General features: G+C 42.2%; 1 protein-coding gene across 1 annotated transcript; it reads right to left on the bottom strand.

Annotated features, from left to right (window-relative positions):
• Positions 1-5,987: 5,987 nt before the first annotated feature.
• Positions 5,988-20,132, bottom strand: LOC109875865 (p53 apoptosis effector related to PMP-22-like). Its single transcript, XM_020468295.2, has 3 exons — positions 19,606-20,132; positions 9,013-9,153; positions 5,988-7,854 (listed from the first exon to the last, which is right to left on the bottom strand). The coding sequence occupies exons 1-3, from the start codon at positions 19,808-19,810 to the stop codon at positions 7,643-7,645; spliced, it is 558 nt and encodes a 185-aa protein (XP_020323884.1). The 5' UTR covers positions 19,811-20,132; the 3' UTR covers positions 5,988-7,642.
• Between the last annotated feature and the right edge of the window lie 1,125 nt (positions 20,133-21,257).

Here is a 21,257-nt window from a genome sequence, read left to right as displayed (position 1 = left end):
CTTTAGACTTCTTTAGATATTTTTGTCAGATGTTATTATGGAATACTTAAGTATAATTACAAGCATTTCATAAGTGTCAAAGGCTTTTATTGACAATTACATGAAGTTGATGCAAAGAGTCAATATTTTGCAGTGTTGATCCTTCTTTTTCAAGAACTCTGCAATCCACCCTGGCATGCTGTCAATTAACTTCTGGGCCAGTGAGGGCAGCCCATTTTTGCATAATCAATGCTTGGAATTTGTCAGAATTTGTGGGCTTTTGTTTGTCCACCTGCCTCTTGAGGATTGACCACAAGTTCTCAATGGGATTAAGGTCTGGGGAGTTTCCTGGCCATGGACCCAAAATATCGATGTTTTTTGTTCCCCGAGCCACTTAGTTATCACTTTTGCCTTATGGCAAGGTGCTCCATCATGCTGAAAAGGCATTGTTCGTTACCTCCAAAGGCCATCCTCCAAAAGTTTTCAGATGCACTCACACCTGCCTGCTGCCATTCCTGAGCAAGCTCTGTACTGGTGGTGCCCCGATCCCGCAGCTGAATCAACTTTAGGAGACAGTCCTGGAGCTTGCTGGACTTTCTTGGGACCCTGAAGCCTTTTTCACAACAATTGAACCGCTCTCCTTGAAGTTCTTGATGATCCGATAAATAGTGGATATTGGTGCAATTTTACTGGCAGCAATATCCTTGCCTGTGAAGCCCTTTTTGTGCAAAGCAATGATGACGGCACGTGTTTCCTTGCAGGTAACCATGATTGACAGAGGAAAAACAATGATTCCAAGCACCACCCTCCTTTTGAAGCTTCCAGTCTGTTATTCAAACTCAATCAGCATGACAGAGTGATCTCCAGCCTTGTCCTCGTCAACACTCACACCTGTGTTAATGAGAGAATCACTGACATGATGTCAGCTGGTCCTTTTGCGGCAGGGCTGAAATGCAGTGGAAATGTTTTTTGGGGATTCAGTTAATTTGCATAGCAAAGAGGGACTTTGCAATTCATCTGATCACTCTTCATAACATTCTGGAGTATATGCAAATTGCCATCATACAAACTGAGGCAGCAGACATTGTGAAAATTAATATATGTGTCATTCTCAAATCTTTTGGCCACGACTGTACATGCAAAACCAACAGGCTCTCACAGTCTCACAGCAGAATTACATGTTTATCCACATGTCTCCAAACATCAAATTTCGTGTTCAAACTGGTGTTCAGCACTGGGCTCAAACATGCAACCCTCTGATACAAAGTCATGGGATTATGACCCTCCTCTTGCTTGCCGAATGACTATAAAATAGGCTACAAAGTTGGCAATACACTGGCGGGGAAATTGAAATTGAGAGAGCAATATGTAGCCTACCTACTCCAAAAGGACTAGGCTTATTAGTTTGTAAAAATGTATTGAAATAAGTTTCAAACTATATTGCTGTTCATTGTCTATATAGGCTACATGTTCAAGAGCTAGAGAGAGGGGGAAGAGACATGTCAATGGAGATGCCAGCGGAGATGCGTGAATTGCAGTTAATTGAAGTTAATATATTGATGCATCATTCATATGGCCTATATATTAGGGGAAAGGGGGATACCTAGTCAGTTGTACAACTGAATGCCTTCAACTGAAACATGTTTTCTGCATTTAACCCAACCCATCCCATCTGAATCAGAGAGGTGCGGGGGGCTGCCTTAATAGACATCCACATCTTCGGTGCCAGGGGAACAGATTTTCACCTTGTCAGCTAGAAGATTCAATCTAGCAACCGTTTTGTTACTGGCCCAACACTCTAACTACTAGGCTACATATTATAGGCCTGCTAAAGTGAATCTAGGCTTAGACCACCTGTGCTATAGGCAAGCCTAAAAGACAGAGACAAAACAATATCCGCCAGAGTTGACCCTTATCAATAAGTGGTTGCCCAGATTTAGATGAAGCACTGTAATTAAAATGTAGTGTGAACATAACCACCCATTGTTCACTCATTAGGCTATGGACACAGCGTATCTGTGAGGAATAAGGACAGAAGACAGTTTTGCAATTCCTCTCTTATTAAATGGGGTGCAACTGAATTAAACATAGCCAAGCTCCTTTCATGATTCATCCTATAGAATTAGTAGCCTATATCCTAATATTTTAAGTAGCATGTTATTTTTCCTGTAGGATATGATTATCTCTCCTATTTTCTCTCCTATTTGTTGACTTCTGTAACCATAAAAGCCTTGGTTTCATGCATGTTAACATTAGAAGCCTCCTCCCTAAGTTTGTTTTATTCACTGCTTTAGCACACTCTGCCAACCCGGATGTCGTAGCCGTGTCTGAATCCTGGCTTAGGAAGACCACCAAAAACCCAGAAATGTCCATCCCTAACTACAACATTTTCTGACAAGATAGAACTGCCAAAGGGGGCGGAGTAGCAATCTACTGCAGAGAAAGCCTGCAGAGCTCTGTCTTACTATCCAGGTCTGTACCCAAACAATTCGAGATTCTACTTTTAAAAATCCACCTTTCCAGAAATAAGTCTCTCACCGTTGCCGCTTGCTATAGACCACCCTCTGCCCCCAGCTGTGCCCTGGACACCGAATGTGAATTGACTGCCCCCCATCTATTTTTAGAGCTCGTGCTAAACTGGGACATGCTTAACACCCCGGCCATCCTGCAATCTAAGCCCGATGCCCTCAATCTCACACAAATTATTGCCCTTGGTCCATGCCAGACCTGACTGCCCTTGACCAGCACAAAAACATCCTGTGGCGTACTGCATTAGCATCGAATAGCCCTTGATATGCAACTTTTCAGGGAAGTTAGGAACCAATATACACAGGCGGTTAGGAAAGCTAAGGCTAGCTTTTTCAAACATAAATTTGCATCCTGTAGCGCAAACTCAAAAAAGTTCTGGGACACTGGAAAGTCCATGGAGAATAGGAGCACCTCCTCCCAGCTGCCCACTGCACTGAGGCCAGGAAACACTGTCACCACTGATAAATCCAATTGAGAATTTCAATAAGCATTTTTCTACGGCTGGCCATGCTTTCCACCTGGCTACCTCTACCCCGGTCAACTGCCCGACACCCCCCAAAGCAATTCGCCCAAGCCACCCCCATTTCTCCTTCACCCAAATCCAGATAGCTGATGTTCTGAAAGAGCTGTAAAATCTGGACCCCTACAAACCAGCGGGGCTAGACAATCTGCACCCTCTCTTTCTAAAATTATCTGCTGAAATTGTTGCAATCCCTATTACTAGCCTGTTCAACTTTCGTATTGTCTGAGATTCCCAAAGATTGGAAAGCTGCCACGATCATCCCCTCTTCAAAGGGGGAGACACTCTAGACCCAATCAGCTATAGATCTATATCTATCCTACCCTGCCTTTCTAAGGTCTTCAAAAGCCAAGTTAACAAACAGATTACCAACCATTTCGAATCCCACCGTACCTTCTCCGCTATGCAATCAGGTTTCAGAGCTGGTCATGGGTGCACCTCAGTCACGCTCAAGGTCCTAAACGATATCATAACCGCCATCGATAAGAGACATTACTGTGCAGCCGTATTCATCGACCTGTCCAAGGCATTCGACTCTGTCAATCATCACACTCTTATCGGCAGACTAAACAGCCTTGGTTTCTCAAATGACTGCCTTGCCTGGTTCACCAACTACTTCTCTGATAGAGTTCAGTGTGTCAAATCGGAGGGCTTGTTGTCCGGAAATCTGGCAGTCTCTATGGGGGTGCCACAGGGTTCAGTTCTCGGCCCGACTCTCTTCTCTGTATACATCAATGATGTCGCTCTTGCTTCTGGTTATTCTCTGATCCACCTCTATGCAGAAGACACAATCCTGTATACTTCTGGCCCTTCTTTGGACACTGTGTTAACTAACATCCAGACGAGCTCCAATGTCATACAACTCTCCTTCCATTGCCTCCAACTGCTCTTAAATGCAAGTAAAACTAATTGCATGCTCTTCAACCGATCACTGCCCGCACCTGCCCGCCAGTCCAGCATCACTACTCTGGACGGTTCTGACTTAGAATATGTGGACAACTACAAATACCTAGGTGTCTGGTTAGACTGTAAACTCTCCTTCCAGACTCACATTAAGCATCTCCAATCCTAAATTAAATCTAGAATCGGCGTCCTATTTCACAAGAAAGCATCCTTCACTCATGCTTCCAAACATACCCTCGTAAAACTGACCATCCTACCGATCCTCGACTTTGGCGATGTCATTTACAAAATAGCCTCCAACACTCTACTCAACAAATTGGATGCAGTCTATCACAATGCCATCCGTTTTGTCACCAAAGCCCCATATGCTACACACCATTATGACCTGTATGCTCTCGTTGGCTGGCCCTCGCTTCATATTCGTCGCCAAACCCAGGTCATCTACAAGTCTCTGCTAGGTAAAGCCCCACCTTATCTCAGCTCACTGATCACCATAGCAGCACCCACCCATAGCACGCGCTCCAGCAGGTATATCTCACTAGACACCCCCAAAGCCAATTCCTACTTTGTCCACCTTTCCTTCCAGTTCTCTGCTGCCACTGACTGGAACGAACTGCAAAAATGACTGAAGCTGGAGACTCATATCTCCCTCACTAACTTTAAGCACCAGCTGTCAGAGCAGCTCACAGATCACTGCACCTGTACATAGCCCATCTGTAAATAGCCCATCCAACTACCTCATCCCCATACTGTATTTATTTATCTTGCTCCTTTGCACGCCAGTATCTCTTGCACATTCATCTTCTGCACATCAATCACTCCAGTGTATAATTGGTATATTGTAATTACTTCGCCACCATGGCTTGTTTATTGCCTTACCTCCCTTATCTTACCTTATTTGCACACACTGTATATAGACTTTTTCTACTGTGTTATTGACTGTATGTTTGTTTATTCCATGTGTAACTCTGTGTTGTTGTATGTGTCAAACTGCTTTGCTTCATTCTTGGCCAGGTCTCAGTTGCAAATGAGAACTTGTTCTCAACTAGCCTACCTCGTTAAATAAAGGTGAAATTAAAAAACAATAATAATAATTGCATCCTCTCTAGCCACTTTGAACAGCATATAGCCTGTAAGAATGGCCCCAGCAGCGTTGATGACATTATGCAAATGTTTTGGAAAAGTGCATTGGACTTGGTGTGAACAAAATTGCTGTGCATCAAAAGTGGTATCTGTATTTTTTCAGAATTTGGACAAAAAGAGCACAATGTAGTTTGTGAGATAAGGCCTTAAAAATCAAGCCTACTTGATGGTAATAGCACTCAATGTTGCCCCTAGTGACTGGTTTTGAATGCGTTTCCTGACATCCTCAGGACACGGATAGACATCTAATTTGAAAGTCAGTCTTGAGTGACCTACCTGTGCAAAAAGTTTGATTGTGCTATTTTTGTTATTAACACACACACAGGGCCGGTCCTTGCCTTTTTTGGGCCCTGAGTGAGATTTGGTTGGGGGGGCCGCACACCTTGCGGGCAAAACATTTTTGTTGCTCCCTTGTTGATGGTGGAGAGAATTGTTTTAAGTATATTAAAAAGTAAATTTCTTCCCATTTTGCCATGGGGTGGAGAGAAAGTATTTGAAGGTTTAAAACAAGTTTTCTGGAATTCTACACATTTTGCCATGGGGTGGAGAGAACATTTAGCAGTTTTATAACAAATTCCATGCAATTCTACACAGTTTGTCATGAATTATGCCATGTTAATGATATCTGAGTGAGACTATAAAAATCAATGGGGGCCACATGGAGGTCAGGGCCCCTGGGCACGTGCCTTGCAAGTTTAGAAACTAATCAAAAAATTGGTAGCTGACATGCTAATTAAGTGACTGACTGACATAAGAGAAAATCTGCTGATGTACAAACACATTTAGAAAATGTTACCTGTGTTGCAATTGTGTGTTCTACTATTGTAACTTAACAGTAAGACTACAACTAAGTTCCCTCACCAACACATGCACACACAGCCATGGAGACACACGCAAACACGGTCTGAAGATATAACTTGATGAAAAAACAACTCTTTATTGCATAAAAAGACACTGCTGAAAGTTGTATATTTAAAAGGACTAAATAAACCCAAAAGATTATCACCAGAATACCGATATGACCTTTTCCATTCCAACTGAACTATGACTTGAGTTGAGTCCATAGAATGTCCCCTTCAATGTCAACCACTCATTTTGCAATTATGAAAAATGAAGGCACGTCCGAGTATGACATGACACTAGTCTTCTATAGCAGACTCATCACCTGATGCTGTTGAAAGACGCTACATTGTCTTCTGCAAGCATTTATAAGTCAAATGCTGAATGAAGTGTATATCTAAAAGTCTGTGTTTGGGTGCTTCATGTTGGTTACCATTATCAGCACATGGAATGGACATTCAATCTGCAGTGCCGAATATCAGCGTTGTAGCGCGGTTGAAATTTATAGGTGATTGAATCCACAATCTACAGATTGAATCCAGGCCAAATGTGTATTTCTCCTTTATTTGTTTAAGTTTTCACAATACAATCCAGCAATACCCATTCATAGGCAAATCAACAACAATGTCCAGCAATACCCAATCAAGAACACGGTCCAGCAATACCCATTCATAGCCAATCAAGAGCATTGTCCTTGTTGGAGTAAGAAAACTTAAATGTAAAAAAAGAACAGAAAATCTTAAAACACAGCTGTGTGTTGCATAATACAATGACTAGAAACAGAATTCTTAAACTAATCAAATAAAAGCAAATCAACACTCTTTCCTTGCACCATACACAGTATACATTCATGTTTACATTTTCCCTATTGTACTTACAATTCAGTTTAGCCAGTAAATGACCTGAACCATTAAAATTAGGATTAAAGTGAATACATTTTTGAAAAGCGACATCTTAAAACATCCAACAATCCTGCAGTCAAATACATTAGCTTTGTGTGTAGGGCATACGCCCTCTAACTCAGCTGGTTAGAACGCTTGACATTATCCATCAACTCTTGGATGGAGTCCTTACCATTGATATTAAGTGCACTTCTGTGATTTTGCATTCAACTAATTTAAGGATAAGGTTATGGCGGTTTATGCACATTTTTTATGTATAATCTGCAATATTGCTTCTGAGTCACTTCAACTACTCTACACAAACATCAAATGTGGAAAAACATTGAAGGTGATAGAAAAAAGGCCACTGGAATAGCCATACCTGGCAACCTCCTTTGGTAACATGTGGACCACTCAAATCAATATGGGGATCAGTATAGGGTCGGAAATAGGGCACATCTATGGGATCCTTCCAACGGAGAGGGCATTCAGCGTTGTTAGAAATGACAAAAGTGACCTCCAATGATATGTCTAAGTGTCAGTGTCCTCTGTGGTGGCAGAGGTGCTTCTGTTCGCCTGGGGCTGCATCTCAATAGTCTAAAGTGGGCTTCCTTTCCTTCATCTGGCTGATATGAAAGAACCTGAGCAGGTGAAAGTAAATTCTTGGTAGGTGACTACTATATTGCTTTCACTGTCCTGTGTTGTTTTCCTCAGTGCAGATGAAGGGAAGGAGATGAAGAGAAGAGAAGGAGATGAGAAGGGAAAAAGAAGATAAAGGGAAGGAGATAAGGAGAAGGGAAGTCAATTCAGACTATTGAGATGTAGCCTGGGGGTGTCCGTGGTTCCTCTAAGCTGAGGTATAGATGTATTTGGTCTTGGCGAGGCCCGTGAGCTCATCCTCGTAGCGAGGCAGGCAGCAGAAGAGGATCCCACAGCCGATGCAGAGGATGGTGGCCCCCCAGCCGAAGCCGTAGGCCCAGGTGTAGTCGTAGTGGCCCTCGAAGATCAGGTCATTGAACCTGACTGGGTAGATGATGAGGGCGATGAACTGAAGGACCACTGTGGTGAGAAACAGGCAGAACAGAGATTTGTCAGTGGTGGATCATTCAGGAACAGAGAGGGTCATCAGTGATGGATCATTCCAAACAGGGGAGGAGGCTGACTCTGTGGAACAGTGACACATAAGTGTGAGAGTCTATCAAAACTAGCGTGAGGGTGTGTGAACTTAAATCTCTAGGGCTTAGATGTAACAACAAGTTAGAGCATGTGTCATTTAGATTAGAAGGTGGATGACTAGATTAGAAGGTGGATAATAAAGTGGATGTACTTTAAGGTAAAGTTGATATTTTACACATTCACTGTATGGATGGCGAATCACAAAGTGGGATCAAACAATGGATCACATAGCGATGATTACTACTGTTACTACTTTACATCCACATATACTGGTGATCCAGTCAGAACTAGTTCTAAATGCTAATACTTATTTACTTCACTCTAAACACTGGTAAAACATTCCCATGAGAGGACAGCGGCTTTATAGTCAGACACCTCTATGATTCAGCTATGTCTGAGACAGTTTCAGGGTAATTCTGAGTGACTGTGTAGTCTCTCTTTCCCCTAGGCATAGGCCGGGCTGGGCTATCAGGTTTCACATTAGGGTGGCAGCTGCAGAAGGGGGGCATAGGGAGGAGGGGGAGTGTTCCTATTATCTCACTATCAGTGCTGTGACTCAGCCAGATGCAGAACATTCTCTCAGCCCTTCCCTGAACCTCAGAGCAGAGTAGGGACACAAACAACTCCCACTCCCTCTCCTCATTGGCAACGGCTAAAATAAGAAGACTAGCTTTAAGACTCGCCAACTCCACAGTAGCTATGGTTGCCATGCTACTTGAGCCCCCTCGGAACGTGGACGAGCATAGGAAACACTAAAGTATGAGAGTAATTGTAGTTTGAGGTTTGGAGCAATACATTGAGGCAGGCCAAATTAACAAAGGAAAGCCAGTTGTTAATATTTCACTACGTCTTCAATAACTAACTTCTCCTCCATTAGCTCAGACACTTGAAGTACAAAAACACAAGGGAGCGGTTTCCCTGACACAGATGACGCCTAATATTGGACTAAAAAGCATTTAATGGAGATTGCTTTTTAGTCCAGGAGTAAAATTAATCCGGGAAACCACCCCAAGAAGAACAGAAAGGTGTTGTGTTTCTTACCAGTGATGAAGAGCAGGACTCCAATGACAGGCAGAAGGCTGATGTTGAGGGTGCAGCAGAGAGCGATACAGGAGATGATGAAGGCTATGATAAGGATGATGAGGCCGATGATCATAAGAGCTGCCACAGCCTGGGCCCAAGCTGAAAAGACAACAAGCAATGTTTAGTACAGTGCCTTCAGAAAGTAGTCACACCCCTTTACTTATTTCACATATTGTTGTTTTACAGCATGAATTAAAATTGGAGATTTTGTGTCACTGGCCTACACACAATAAGTGGAAGTAAACATGTGTCAGGAGTAAACATGTGCTTAACAAGTCACATAATAAGTTGTTTGGCAATAATAGTGTTTTTTGAATGACTACCTCATCTCTGTACTCCACACATACAGATAATTGTAAGGTCCCTCAGTCGAGCAAAGAATTTCAAACACAGATTCAACCACAAAGACATGGGAGATGGGTAAAAATGTAAAAAGCAGACATTGAATATCCCTTGGAGCATGGTGAAGTTATTACTTACATTTTGGATGGTGTATCAATACACCCAGTCACTACAAAGAACAAGGTTTCCTTCCTAACTCAGTTGCCGGAGAGGAAGGAAACCATTCAGGGATTTTACCGTGAGGCCAATGGTGACTTTTAAACAAGTTCAATGGTTGTGATAAGAGAACTGATGGATCAACAACATTGTAGTTACTCCACAAAATAACCTAAATGACAGAGTGAAAAGAAGGAAGCCTGTACATAATACAAATATTCCAAAACATGTATCCTGTTTGCAATAAGGCACTACAGTAAAACTCAAAAAAAAAAAAAAAAGATTAAAAAAAAGTGGCAAATAAATTAACTTTATGTCCTGAATACAAAGTGTTATGTTTTGGGGCAAATCCAACAACACTTCACTGAGTACCACTTCATATTCTCAAGCATGGTGGTCGCTGCATCATGTTATGGGTATGCTTGTCATCTGCAAGGACCAGGGAGTGTTTTTAGGATAAAAAGAAATGGAATAGAGTTAAGCACAGGAAAAATCCTAAAGGAAAACCTGGTTCAGTCAGTCTTCCAACATATACTGTGTGACAAATTCACCTTTCAGCAGGACAATAACCTAAAACACAAGGCCAAATATTCACTGGAGTTGTTTACCAAGATGACATTGAATGTTCCCGAGTGGCCTAGATACAATTTTGACTTAAAAATCGTCCTGAAGATACATGGCAAGACATAAAAAAATGTCTGTCTGGCAAAGATCAACAACCAACTTGACAGAACTTGAAGAATATTAAAAAGAATGTGCAAATATTGAACAATCCAGGTAGGCCAGTTGAGAACAAGTTCTCATTTACAATTACAATTTAGCATTAACACTGGAGTGAGACGTGCAGATGATTATGTGCAAGTAGAGATACTGGGGTGCAAAAGAGTTGGGTGGGCTATTTACAGATGGGCGGTGTACAGGTGCAGTGATCGGTAAGCTGCTCTGACAGCTGATGCTTAAAGTTAGCGAGAGAGATATGTCTCCAGCTTCAGTGATTTTTGCAATTCGTTACTGTCATTGGAAGCAGAGAACTGGAAGGCGGCCAAAGGAGGCGTTGGCTTTGGGGATGACCAGTGAAATATACCTCGTGGAGCGCGTGCTACGGGTGGGTGTTGCTATGGTGACCAGTGATCTGAGATAAGGCGGGGCTTTACCTAGCAAAGACTTATAGATGACCTGGAGCCAGTGGGTTTGGCAAAGAATAGGAAGAGAGGGCCAGTCAACGAGAGCATACAGGTTGCAGTGGTGGGTAGTATATAGGGATTAGGTGACAAAATGGATGGCACTATGATAGACTGCATTCAATTTGCTGAGTAGAGTGTTGGAGGCTATTTTGTAAATGACGTCGCCGAAGTCAAGGATCGGTAGGACAGTCAGTTTTATGAGGGTATGTTTGGCAGCATGAGTGAAAGAGGCTGTTGCAAAACAGGAAGCTGAATCTAGATTTAATTTTGGATTTAACATGTTTAACATGAGTCTGGAAGGAGAGTTTACAGTCTAACCAGACACCTAGGTATTTGTAGTTGTACTAACAAAATAGCTACACGGACCGAGTTTACCTTGATTCTTTATTGATCTTTTATTTCAGTAGTTGATCGCTCTATGCACACTCACAGGGCAATACACATGCACAGACACTGTCACTACTTCACACACACAAACACTCACTCCATCACCTGATCCCTCACACACATTTATACTGACTACATACCCGCACACCCGCTCACATACCACCATCTGTGAATTGATTGCCCCCCATCTAGCTTCAGAGTTTGTTCTGTTAGGTGACCTAAACTGGAATATTCTTAACACCCCGGCAGTCCTACAATCTAAGCTAGATGCCCTCAATCTCACACAAATCATCAAGGAACCCACCAGGTATAACCCTAAATCCGTAAACATGGGCACCCTAATTGACATTATCCTGACCAACTTGCCCTCCAAATACACCTCTGCTGTCTTCAATCAGGATCTCAGCGATCACTGCCTCATTACCTGTATCCGCTATGGGTCCGCGGTCAAACGACCACCCCTCATCCCTGTCAAACGCTCCCTAAAACACTTTTGCGAGCAGGTCTTTCTAAATCGACCAGGCCCGGGTATCCTGGAAGGATATTGACCTCATCCCGTCAGTTGAGGATGCCTGGTCATTCTTTAAAAGTAACTTCCTCACCATCTTAGACAAGCATGCTCCGTTCAAAAAATGAAGAACTGAGAACAGATATAGCCCTTGGTTCACTCCAGACCTGACTGCCCTCGACCAGCACAAAAACATCCTGTGGCGGACTGCAATAGCATCGAACAGTCCCCGCGATACGCAACTGTTCAGGGAAGTCAGGAACCAATACGCAGTCAGTCAGAAAAGCAAAGGCCAGCTTTTTCAAGCAGAAATTTGCATCCTGTAGCTCTAGCTCCAAAAAGTTCTGGGACACTAAAGTCCATGGAGAACAAGAGCACCTCCTCCCAGCTGCCCACTGCACTGAGGCTAGGTAACACGATCACCACCGATAAATCCGTGATAATCAAAAACTTCAACAAGCATTTCTCAAGGCTGGCCATGCCTTCCTCCTTGCTACTCCAACCCCCCCCCCCCCCCCCCCCCCCCCCCCGCAGCTACTCGCTCAAGCCTCCCCAGCTTCTCCTTTACCCAAATCCAGATAGCAGATGTTCTGAAAGGGCTGCAATACCTGGACTCGTACAAATCAGCTGGGCTTGACAATCTGGACCCTCTATTTCTGAAACTGAAGCTGCCATTGTCGCAAACCCTATTACCAGCCTGTTCAAACTCTCCTTCGTATCATCTGAGATCCCCAAGGATTGGAAAGCCACGGTCATCCCCCTCTTCAAAGGCGGAGACACCCTGGACCCAAACTGTTACAGACCTATATCCATCCTGCCCTGCCTATCTAAGGTCTTCGAAAGCCAAGTCAACAAACAGATCACTGACCATCTTGAATCCCACCGTACCTTTTCCGCTGTGCAATTCGGTTTCCGAGCCGGTCACGGGTGCACCTCAGCCATGCTCAAGGTACTAAATGATATCATAACTTCCATCGATAAAAGACAGTACTGTGCAGCAGTCTTCATCGACCTGGCCAAGGCTTTCGACTCTGTCAATCACCATATTCTCATCGGCAGACTCAGTAGTCTCGGTTTCTCTAATGACTGCCTCACCTGGTTCACCAACTACTTCTCTGAGAGAGTTCAGTCTGTCAAATCGGAGGGCATGTTTTCCGGTCCTCTGGCAGTCTATGGGGGTAGCACAGGGTTCAATTCTTGGGACGACTCTTTTCTCTGTATATATCAATGATGTTGCTCTTGCTGCGGGCGATTCCCTGATCCACCTCTACGCAGACGACACCATTCTGTATACTTCTGGCCCTTCCTTGGACACTGTGCTATCTAACCTCCAAACGAGCTTCAATGCCACACAACACTGCTTCCGCGGCCTCCAACTGCTCTTAAATGCTAGTTAAACCAAATGCATGCTTTTCAACCGTTCGCTGTCTGCACCCGCACGCCCGACTAGCATCACCACCCTGGATGGTTCCGACCTAGAATATGTGGACATCTATAAGTACCTAGGTGTCTGGCTAGACTGTAAACTCTCCTTCCAGACTCATATCAAACATCTCCAATCCAAATCAAATCTAGAGTCGGCTTTCTATTTCGCAAAAAAACCTCCTTCACTCACGCCGCAAAACTTAACCTAGTAAAACTGACTATCCTACCGATCCTCGACTTTGGCGATGTCATCTACAAAATAGCTTCCAATATTCTACTCAGCAAACTGGATGCAGTTTATCACACTGCCATCCGTTTTGTTACTAAAGCACCTTATACCACCCACCACTGCGATCTGTATGCTCTAGTCGGCTGGCCCTCGCTACATGTTCGTCGCCAGACCCACTGGCTCCAGGTCATCTGCAAGTCTATGCTAGGTAAAGCTCCGCCTTATCTCAGTTCACTGGTCACGATGGCAACACCCACCCGTAGCACACGCTCCAGCAGGTGTATCTCACTGATCATCCCTAAAGCCAACACCTCATTTGGCTGCCTTTCCATCCAGTTTTCTGCTGCCTGCGACTGGAACGAATTGCAAAAATCTCTGAAGTTGGAGACTTTTATCTCCCTCACCAACTTTAAACATCTGCTATCTGAGCAGCTAAACAATCGCTGCAGCTGTACATAGTCCATCGGTTTATAGCCCACCCAATTTACCTACCTCATCCCCATACTGTTTTTATTTTATTTTATTTACTTTTCTGCTCTTTTGTACACCAGTATCTCTACCTGCACATGTTCATCTGATCATTTATCACTCCAGTGTTAATCTGCTAAAATGTAATTATTCACTCCTATGGCCTATTTATTGCCTACCTCCTCATGCCTTTTGCACACAATGTATATTGATTCTTTTTTTTCTACTATGTTATTGACTTGTTTATTGTTTATTGTTTACTCCATGTGTAACTCTGTTGTTGTCTGTTCACACTGCTATGCTTTATCTTGGCCAGGTCGCAGTTGCAAATGAGAACTTGGTCTCAACTAGCCTACCTGGTTAAATAAAGGTGTTCTCAACTAGCCTACCTGGTTAAATAAAGGTGTTCTCAACTAGCCTACCTGGTTAAATAAAGGTGTTCTCAACTAGCCTACCTGGTTAAATAAAGGTGTTCTCAACTAGCCTACCTGGTTAAATAAAGGTGTTCTCAACTAGCCTACCTGGTTAAATAAAGGTGTTCTCAACTAGCCTACCTGGTTAAATAAAGGTGTTCTCAACTAGCCTACCTGGTTAAATAAAGGTGTTCTCAACTAGCCTACCTGGTTAAATAAAGGTGTTCTCAACTAGCCTACCTGGTTAAATAAAGGTGTTCTCAACTGGCCTACCTGGTTAAATAAAGGTGTTCTCAACTAGCCTACCTGGTTAAATAAAGGTGTTCTCAACTAGCCTACCTGGTTAAATAAAGGTGTTCTCAACTAGCCTACCTGGTTAAATAAAGGTGTTCTCAACTAGCCTACCTGGTTAAATAAAGGTGTTCTCAACTAGCCTACCTGGTTAAATAAAGGTGTTCTCAACTAGCCTACCTGGTTAAATAAAGGTGTTCTCAACTAGCCTACCTGGTTAAATAAAGGTGTTCTCAACTGGCCTACCTGGTTAAATAAAGGTGTTCTCAACTAGCCTACCTGGTTAAATAAAGGTGTTCTCAACTAGCCTACCTGGTTAAATAAAGGTGTTCTCAACTAGCCTACCTGGTTAAATAAAGGTGTTCTCAACTAGCCTACCTGGTTAAATAAAGGTGTTCTCAACTAGCCTACCTGGTTAAATAAAGGTGTTCTCAACTAGCCTACCTGGTTAAATAAAGGTGTTCTCAACTAGCCTACCTGGTTAAATAAAGGTGTTCTCAACTAGCCTACCTGGTTAAATAAAGGTGAAATTAAACATTTAAAAAAATAAAACATACAAACTGTGCTACTATTTATCTTATATTCTGTTGCCTAGTCACCTTACCCCTATACATATCAATCCAGTATCCCTGCACATGTAAATATGGTATTGGAACTAACTTGTTAAATATTTACTGTATATAGTATGCTATTCTTACTTACTTAATTGTGTATTTCATATTTTTTATTATTATTTCTCATTTTATTTTTTTCATCTAGTAGTACATTGTTATTGATTACTGGTTGGGTTTTGAGTTTGTAAGAAAGGCATTTCACTGTCCTTGTGCATGTAACATTGAAACTTTAACTTGAATAAATGCGATTCTAACGACTCAGGGGTGTGAATATTTATGTCAATTAGATATTTCTGTATTTAATTTAAAAAATAAACATTCAAGTTCCAAGTTTTATTAGAGTCGTATGTCATGTACATGAAACACATGGTTTACACCGTCTAACGAAATGGCTACTGGCAGGTTCATGCTGGACAAAGCAACAACAATAAGAAATAAGAAAATATAAGAACATGAAGAAAAAGTAAATGTCAGTAGAATAGAATAAACTATTTATCATAAGTATAATAGAGGAAGGCCCAATTTAGTCAAATATTTACACCTGTATTAGGTAAGGAGGTTAGTACATTGTCATGCCGCAACACAAATATTGCAATGAAACCCGTGTATTAGAATAAATGTATGAATGAATCCTGATAGGTTTGCTCCGCATTGCAATGAAGCCTTTGTTCTACAGTATCACAACTGCATCGTATTTCAACACATTACTGGTGGTAGGTTACTGGTTACACATTACTGGTGGTAGGTTACTGACATCTGTTGCATGCAAATGCAGAGCTCACACCTTAAATTATTCACTCTCTGTCTACCATCAGGATTAAATGGCAGGCAGCCTACGCCTGAGCTTCAGGCACTGCAGTCATGCCTTCACTTGCCTCTAACAGACAACAGGATCCTAGTCTAACAAGTTGTCACGCCTTGGTCATAGTATTTTGTGTTTTCGTTATATATTTGGTCAGGCCAGGGTGTGACATGGGTTTATTTTGTTGTGTTTCGTATTGGGGTTTTGTAGGCATTGGGATTGCGGCTGAGTAGGGGGTTTGGCTGCCTGAGGCGGTTCTCAATCAGAGTCAGGTGATTCTCGTTGTCTCTGATTGGGAACCATATTTAGGTAGCCGGGGTTTCACTGTGTATTTTGTGGGTGATTGTTCCTGTCTTTGTGTTTGCACCAGATAGGGCTGTTTCGGTTTTCACATTACGTTTCTTGTTTTTGTAAAGTTCGTGTTTCTTTATTATTTAATAAACATGGATTGCAAATAGCCACGCTGCATTTTGGTCCGATCCTTGCTACACCTCCTCGTCCGAGGAGGAGATAGAAGAAAGCCGTTACACAAGTTTAACTTTGTGTGAACTAAACCATACTGAAGAGTATCATTCAAACATTAAAACAGATGTACAGAGAGGTGGCGTGAGAAAGGATAATGTCCCTTGTGTTCAGAAAATGTAGATATTCTCACGCTCAAAGTCCATGGTCGAGAACAGTTTTAGTGTATTAGTAGCCGACTGTTACACTTGTTTGACTGTTGCAAAGGATCTCTTTAAAATGTTAGTGTGAGTACTTCAATCTAATTCAAAAAGTGTGATGTGGACAGCTCACAGGGCCGAAAATAGCTCACAAATACAACTGAGTCTAAATACTCTCCAGAAGGGGAACATCTGCCTTGTGTCTTTCCTAATCAAGTTCAAAATAAGCAACCAATGGCAAACCAATGTTGTTCATTTGAAAAAGTATGGGTCTGAACTTAAATCGATTGAATCAGTCGAGTCGTCATCTACAGCGATTAAGTAGAGATTCTATAATTGAGTTTGGCACTGTTTTGTTCAGGTGCACGTTTGAGTATTGTTGATGTCATTCATGCACTGTGCATTTTAAATAAGCAAGTTCGTTATGTGACTCCAAGCTAAGAAGTATGCTTGCAGTTTTAGGTAGGCTCCATCACATTGATTTGGCAACAAAAACTTTACATAGCCTAATAATCACAAAAAGCTTAACCTCATTAAGCAATTCCTATTATTGAGTGATTAATAAATTAGTCTGACAATATTAAAACAATGTAGATACAATAGGATTACTGTTATTACACAATATACAGAGAAAATGTAAAATGTTCACACGGGTTTGATTGTGAAGACAAACTACTCCCTTATCATCCATGCAACATGACACCACTAATTCCAGAGAATCCCTCCATGCCATCTCCCCACCCAGGAAGGGACAGTAAGTGGCCCTTGGAATGGACAACATCCGGCTGAGGTTGATTAATCACAACAAAGTTATGTTCCAGTGGTAATGTCAATACTAGTTCATCTTGATGGCACCAGTCAGATAGCGACATTACAGCCAACTGCACTCACCCAAACATTGTTAACCTTGGACCAGCAGCACTGACTCCAAATACACTGCATAATAAAAAGGAATATATCATTCTCCTTGATTTGTATTTGACTAGTTAAGAACTAACTTTTTATGGTATAAAAAGGAAGGGTACAATTATAACAATTTTATTTCTCCAATTCCACCTGCTTGTTTTGTTCACTACTGGGCTATGCAATTCCACAGTTTAGGGTAAATGAATGGTTGCATTTATGTAAGTAACCCACTGACTGAGCAAGGACACTGGGGTAAGCAACCCACTGACTGAGCAAGGACACTGGGGTAAGCAACCCACTGACTGAGCAAGGACACTGGGGTAAGCAACCCACTGACTGAGCAAGGACACTGGGGTAAGCAACCCACTGACTGAGCTAGGACACTGGGGTAAGTAACCCACTGACTGAGCAAGGACACTGGGGTAAGTAACCCACTGACTGAGCAAGGACACTGGGGTAAGTAACCCACTTACTAAGCAAGGACACTGGGGTAAGTAACCCACTGACTGAGCAAGGACACTGGGGTAAGTAACCCACTGACTGAGCAAGGACACTGGGGTAAGTAACCCACTGACTGAGCAAGGACACTGGGATAAGTAACCCACTGACTAAGCAAGGACACTGGGGTAAGTAACCCACTGACTAAGCAAGGACACTGGGGTAAGTAACCCACTGACTAAGCAAGGACACTGGGGTAAGTAACCCACTGACTGAGCAAGGACACTGGGGTAAGTAACCCACTGACTAAGCAAGGACACTGGGGTAAGTAACCCACTGACTAAGCAAGGACACTGGGGTAAGTAACCCACTGACTAAGCAAGGACACTGGGGTAAGTAACCCACTGACTAAGCAAGGACACTGGGATAAGTGTAACTGTCTTTTCCTCACCTTATAACATCAACAATGTTGTTTACTGAGATCTGAAACTATTCCTCCATTCGGACTGCTAACTGAATGACAACACAGCTGTCCTAACTGACTGACTGAAGCAGTACTTCCTGAGTAATAGCATATGTCCCGAATGTACCAGACATGGATATTTTTCACCAGTGTCCAGTGAAGACCGAGGCATTTTCTCTATATTTTTTCTCACCACAGATTGTCTGGCAGTGGTTTGTAGCAGGACCTCTCCAGGACATCACACTTCTAAAAAATAGCCCTGAGAACATGACTGAGAAAGCCATCTTGATATGAATCCATCCTGCCTGTTAATACCAATATTCAAAGGTAATCCTCTATTCTATTTTGTTCTATCATATACTATTGTTAGGAATTGGAACCTTGGTTATATGTTAAAAATTTGACGCAGCCTCTGACGTTTGATTTCTATTCTTACAATATATGTAAAGCAGCCAACATTTTAATTTAGTATGAGAAAGGATCTGAGTGGATATGTGCTTGATCAGAAATATTTTCTGATTACCATGATGAGTTGAGATGTTATAGTAGCTGTAAAATGTGCAGGAAAACACCAACAAACAGGGGGTAAATACAATGGGAAACAGGGAAAATCAAGTGTTGTTCGAAGTTTACTCTGACTGGCTGCCACTTTGCCATTGAAAAACTCCCAGGAGAGCATTCCTTTGCTTGTTGAAGGCTGACTTAAGTAAAAGGAATTGTGGACCGAAATAAAGAAATAGGTTGTTCATGAAGTAGGGCCATGCACTTGCCCAACAAACAATATACAACTAATGAAATGCCATCTGTGGAATACCTTTTGTACTGTGTAGGCTGAATATGAGTTATTATGATCTTGATCAGAGAGCGGGTATAATTTGTGGAACGTTCCAACAGGAATCTGTTACAAAAACTTCATAAATAACAAGGTTGCCAACAAACACATACAAAGTTGTAGGGAGTGGGTTATTTAATTACGTTTTTCAGGCAGCTAGTTAGCTTGGTGAACTGATCATGCTACTTTGTATGTGTTGTTGGTTGGCAAACCTTGTACTTTGGAACAGATTCCTGTTGGAACGTTCCACAAATTACACCCACCCCAGATCAGCTTACTGTGAGCAGTCTCCAAATCAAATTCTGAATACATACACACTATAGTACAGTAGGCTATATTGTCAAATAATGAATATGGTGTTATTTTCCTTGTCACTATGATTAGGGCTGTTAAGTGAATCTTTATAGATGGTTTTACAACATGATACTTACAGAATTCCATGAGAGATTTGCATTCCCAGTTGTCATTCCGACCTCGGCATTGACTCCACATACTTGCGTAGTGGGACTTTGCGTCCTTGTCCTCAACCCACCCCGAAGTAGCAGCAATTGCAATAATGTCAAATATAATCGCAAAAAGCAAAAGAAGTGGTACGATCCACCTGCATCTTGGATACGCAATTCCACAGCGAAACATATTCGACAAAACAGAACAGAGCGTGGTGATAGAAGCGGTCAGGCGTCCAAATACTGTATGGGTTTGTGTGGGCTACACCTTTTTTACTGATCAAATCTGAAAGCCCCACCCTAGTTTGCAACGTAATCCATGCACAGTAGCCTAAACCTGTTTAAATTACTTGGAATGGCATGCAGGCTCATTCTCGTCAGGCTTGGCGAAGGGGCGAGAGTCAACCCAACCAGCATCTCAAAAGCCCAACCCATTGACGGTGGCCGCAATACAAACACTTAAAAAACACACCCTATCCCCTCAGCCCTTAAGTGGACACTTCTGATGACGTATCATAACGTCTGACGATTATACACCGTTTTAAATGAACTATTTGTGTTTTATTTACAATTATCAAGAAACAAAAAGAATAGTCACATGCAAACAAGCATACATAAAAACGATTTACATTGCCAGGAATCCTAAAGAAACAAATCATATTCATTAATAATACAAGTTTTAATTGCCTTTTTGTTTTTCATTTTTGTTAACGTAGTGCCATATTGTTTACATTCATTTATAAAGGGAAACAAATAGGGTTTTTGCATTTCTCAATTTGAAATGTACCTAATATTAATAGCAGTTGAATTAAATATACTACATCTTTGTCAATGTCAGAATTTCTGAAATAAATCATTATATCAAAACTATTAATGTACAACCTGTCCCGTTTTCTTTGTAATAAAGTTCTGTATGTCAATCCCCAAAAAATCAACTATAAATACAGGTTAAAAAAATTGTCTCTTTCTCCAAACCACAATTATAGTCAATATTCAGTCAATGTCTCAGCCTCCAGTATAAATGCTGCAGTAGTTTATGTGTCGGGGGGCTAGGGTCAGTTTGTTATATCTGGAGTACTTCTCCTATCCTATTCGGTGTCCTATGTGAATCTAAGTGTGCGTTCTCTAATTCTCTCCTTCTCTCTTTCTTTCTCTCTCTCGGAGGACCTGAGCCCTAGGACCATGCCCCAGGACTACCTGACATGATGACTCCTTGCTGTCCCCAGTCCACCTGGCCGTGCTGCTGCTCCAGTTTCAACTGACCTGAGCCCTAGGACCATGCCCCAGGACTACCTGACATGATGACTCCTTGCTGTCCCCAGTCCATCTGACCGTGCTGCTGCTCCAGTTTCAACTGTTCTGCTTTATTATTATTCGACCATGCTGGTCATTTATGAACATTTGAACATCTTGGCCATGTTCTGTTATAATCTCCACCCGGCACAGCCAGAAGAGGACTGGCCACCCCTCATAGCCTGGTTCCTCTCTAGGTTTCTTCCTAGGTTTTGGCCTTTCTATGGAGTTTTTCCTAGCCACCGTGCTTCTACACCTGCATTGCTTGCTGTTTGGGGTTTTAGGCTGGGTTTCTGTACAGCACTTTGAGATATCAGCTGATGTACGAAGGGCTATATAAATAC

The sequence above is a fragment of the Oncorhynchus kisutch genome, linkage group LG11 (assembly GCF_002021735.2).
Source record: "Oncorhynchus kisutch isolate 150728-3 linkage group LG11, Okis_V2, whole genome shotgun sequence".
NCBI lineage: Eukaryota > Metazoa > Chordata > Actinopteri > Salmoniformes > Salmonidae > Oncorhynchus > Oncorhynchus kisutch.
The sequence above is the reverse complement of the archived record's forward strand: the minus strand, read 5'-3'. Positions and strand labels throughout refer to the sequence as shown.